The sequence below is a fragment of the Sminthopsis crassicaudata genome, chromosome X, assembly GCF_048593235.1.
Source record: "Sminthopsis crassicaudata isolate SCR6 chromosome X, ASM4859323v1, whole genome shotgun sequence".
NCBI classification, from domain to species: domain Eukaryota; kingdom Metazoa; phylum Chordata; class Mammalia; order Dasyuromorphia; family Dasyuridae; genus Sminthopsis; species Sminthopsis crassicaudata.
Genome location: NC_133623.1, coordinates 45,437,973 through 45,441,326, shown reverse-complemented (window position 1 = coordinate 45,441,326; position 3,354 = coordinate 45,437,973). Strand labels below are relative to the sequence as shown.

Sequence of the window (3,354 nt, the reverse complement as noted above, 5' to 3'; positions counted from 1 at the left end):
TTCCTTCTGTTTGAGCGACTGGGAGAAATTATGGGTTGGACTACAAACCAGAGTGGAAAAAAGCGAGGAAGGAGAAGAGAATGATTGGGTCCCACATCTAGAGCTGGAAGAGAACTAGGGTCATTTTGAGCCATTCCATCATTTGATAAGAAAGTTTTGGCCAGAAACCCTGAGGGTCTCTCCCCACGCCCCTATTGCCAGATTGATTATTTTTAAAAGACCATGCTCTGCCTCTTTTCTTACCTAGTCTTAATCACTGATTGGGCCTTGCCTCAGTCAAAATGAGACCTTACCTTAAAAAGGCCAATATCTCTGGTCCAGGACCATCTCCCACCTTTCTGATCTCTATCTGATCACTGGTCCAGCTGGCTCCAGAGAGGACAGTGACTCTGCCCAGCCTCCCTCACTTCAATCCAACTCACTTGCACGTCACGGTATCCCCTTCCTGATGTCATGGTGCTCTTTGAGATCAAAGAATATATGGAAATATGTTTAAGATGATAATATATGGATAACCTATATCGGATTGCTTGCTGTCTTGGGGAGGGAAGGGAGGTTGGGGGGAAAATCCAGAACTCAAACTGTTACAAAGATGAATATTAAAAACTATCTTTACATATAATTGGAAAAAATTAAATGCTATTAAGAATGAAGGATGAACACCATCAGCAATTGTTTGATAGAGGGGAAAAGTGAGGCCCAGAAAAGTGAAGTTGATCCTTCAAGATCACCCGGGGAATAAAGGTCAGAGTGGGGAGTCGAACTCAAGTCCTATGACCCAACTCTGATACATTTCCGGCTTGACCGTAGTAGCACCTCCCAGACATCCTTGGGAGGCTGGGCACAGGAAAGGGTGATACCAAAATGTTGGAAAACTGTTCAGACATCCAGATGTCATACCTCTAAAGTGTGCTGTAAATACCACTTCTTATCACTGTTGTTACAGGCCTCAACTTGCCTTGCCTGACAAACTCCGTGGAGCACGGAATTAGAACTCTAAGAGAGATGTCGAGACGCCAAACCGAGTCAGATTTTCAAGAGCTTTTGCAGAATGAAGAAAACGGCATGGGGAGAGCACATACGATTGCTACAAGGTAAATTAATTTCATATGAAATAACATAAATTCCAATCCTACAGGTGTCTAAATTTGGTTCCAGAGGGTTAATAAGGAAACCCATTCCCCTTCTCTCAGTAGAGGTGGTAGCCTGTGGGTGCAGATTGGGGCCTACACTGGTAATCAAAATCACTGACAGTATGTTTGTCGTCCCAACAACTCCAAAGGAGAGTTCTCTGATGAGAATGGAGGGTTGGGAGGTGACAGTGCTATATGGGAAGCAAGAGCAATGGCAGGGAGGAATCCAGAGGGGCAAAGTGGAAAAAGTGGCACTGAGGGGGTGATCAAGGTGATCAGAGCCAGGTTAGCAGCAGCACAGTCTTACTTTCTGGGGAACTTGTGGCAGGAGGATGTGGTCTGGGGCTCAGCCTCGTGCTAAGTCCACAACTCCTCGATCCCAGACAACCCCTAGCACAGTTTCTTTGGCCCCTCAGGAATGGAACAGATAGCGCCGGTATAGCCGATATAGACGCCACAACCGCAGCCGTAGAAAATGGAGCCCAGGCCCAAGGCTCGATCATGGCCGTCATCTATATCTTCTCGGCGCTCTTTGTCCTCCTCCTAGCTATGGTAGTGACTGTGCTGGGACGAAAACTTCGGGAGAAACGAGAGTCCACGGGCACCTATGAGCCCAGCACCGAAGAGCAGGTGGGTTCCTGGAAACCGGTCTCCTGCGGCCTTAAGCTTCCCCCAGAAGAGAGGCTTATTTGAGCCCCCAACTCCACCGACCCCAGTATTTGGACCTGTTCTGCCACAGGGACCCATCTACTGGGAGTTAGTCACTCTCGGTGGGCACGTGTACTGCCGAGCAGGGCCCCGGGGGCTACAAAGAGTGAGCACCAGCCACTTTCCCCACCCTGCTACGGCTGCTATCTTTTGATGCTGATCTGTAGACCTCAGCCCGCGGCCGGCGCACACTTTTGTGTGCATGGCAAGCCTCTTGTCTGCGGCTACTATGCCCTCTAATCTCACGCCCTTCTCTACCCTTCTATCACGGTCTCCTTGTCTTTCGGCACTTCTATGCAGTCAAGACCCCAGGCTCCCCAGAATTCCCAGGATAACTCAGGAAGCTGGGTGCCCCACTAGGCATAGGATGAGTGCAAGGGACTACACTCCCTTCCCCCCAGAGCAGGAAGGGGGCAGAGATCTTGATGCCCCTGGCCCCCAAGCCCCAGGTCCTTCTTTTACTCTCCTCCCTTCCTTCCTAGGCTCTGCTGTCACCTGCTCTCTCTGGATTTTGGAAGTTAGGAAACTAATCAGTAGGAGTAATAAATACTAAGACATCCTTTCTGCTGCCATTCTGGACCATGTCACCTCCCCTACCCTACCAGTCTTCCCTCAGCTCTCTTCCCCTGTGCCTTTACTTCCTCTTCCTTCTAACTTGAAGGGAGGGGCTGCTTGAATTCAACTTTCTGGATAGTCTGAAGGCGAGAAGGAAAGAACGTTGGCAGGAAGCCGGAGAAAGGAGTCGAGTCTTCTGCACGGTCCCCTTCAACTAGCTGGACTCAAGGGAGGGAGGGAGGGTGGGTTGCATTGGGTCACCAAAGGGACTCACAGTCAAAACTATGACTGTGGCCCATACATATATCTTTGGCTCTAATGGGTGCTCATTCAAAAGTCTGCCTTGTTTTCCTTTGTTTAATAAAGCATTCCTCTCTAATACTGTGAACTGGCATGCTTGCAAGTGGGGTGGCAAGCGTCCTATGCTGGGGGTTACCATGCACACGGTTTCCCAGGTTTCCTGGGTAGGGGCTAAGAGCCAAAAGAAGGGAGACAATCCCCTGAGTGTACTGAGCCCCTTCAGTTCCCCAGAATCTCTGATACGACAGTGATGTCCTCCCTCCACGAGCAGCCTAAGGCAAAAATAGCCAAATGACCACAATGCTCGTCTTTGCTCCGTGAAGATTCTTGGCTTCCCGATACGTGCGGTGGTCAGAGAAAAGGCAGAAAATTCTCCTCAGTAAGAGTCTGGTGAGCAAGGGGAAGCAGTTTCTTGGGGGAATGAGAATAACACAGTAAAGGAAAAGAAACCAGAAGCAAAGTGGACGCTCTCCCATCAGGGAATGAGAATCAAACATAGCACAAATATGACAGAATACTAATTATACAAGAAATACAAACAGGAGGGATTCAGAGAAACATAGAGATATGTCTAGCGATGCAAAGCGTAGAAAGCGGAATCAGGAAAACGATACTGAAAAATAAGTCAATGCTACAAGACAAGTAAACGTTGAGGAGT

General features: G+C 48.7%; 1 protein-coding gene across 1 annotated transcript; it reads left to right on the top strand.

Moving 5' to 3' along the window:
- Positions 1–966: 966 nt before the first annotated feature.
- Positions 967–2,413, top strand: LOC141548228 (protein crumbs homolog 3-like). Its single transcript, XM_074276967.1, has 3 exons — positions 967–1,094; positions 1,550–1,763; positions 2,324–2,413. Exons 1-3 carry the CDS (start codon positions 1,006–1,008, stop codon positions 2,369–2,371), a joined length of 351 nt encoding a protein of 116 aa, XP_074133068.1. The 5' UTR covers positions 967–1,005; the 3' UTR covers positions 2,372–2,413.
- Positions 2,414–3,354: the final 941 nt, after the last annotated feature.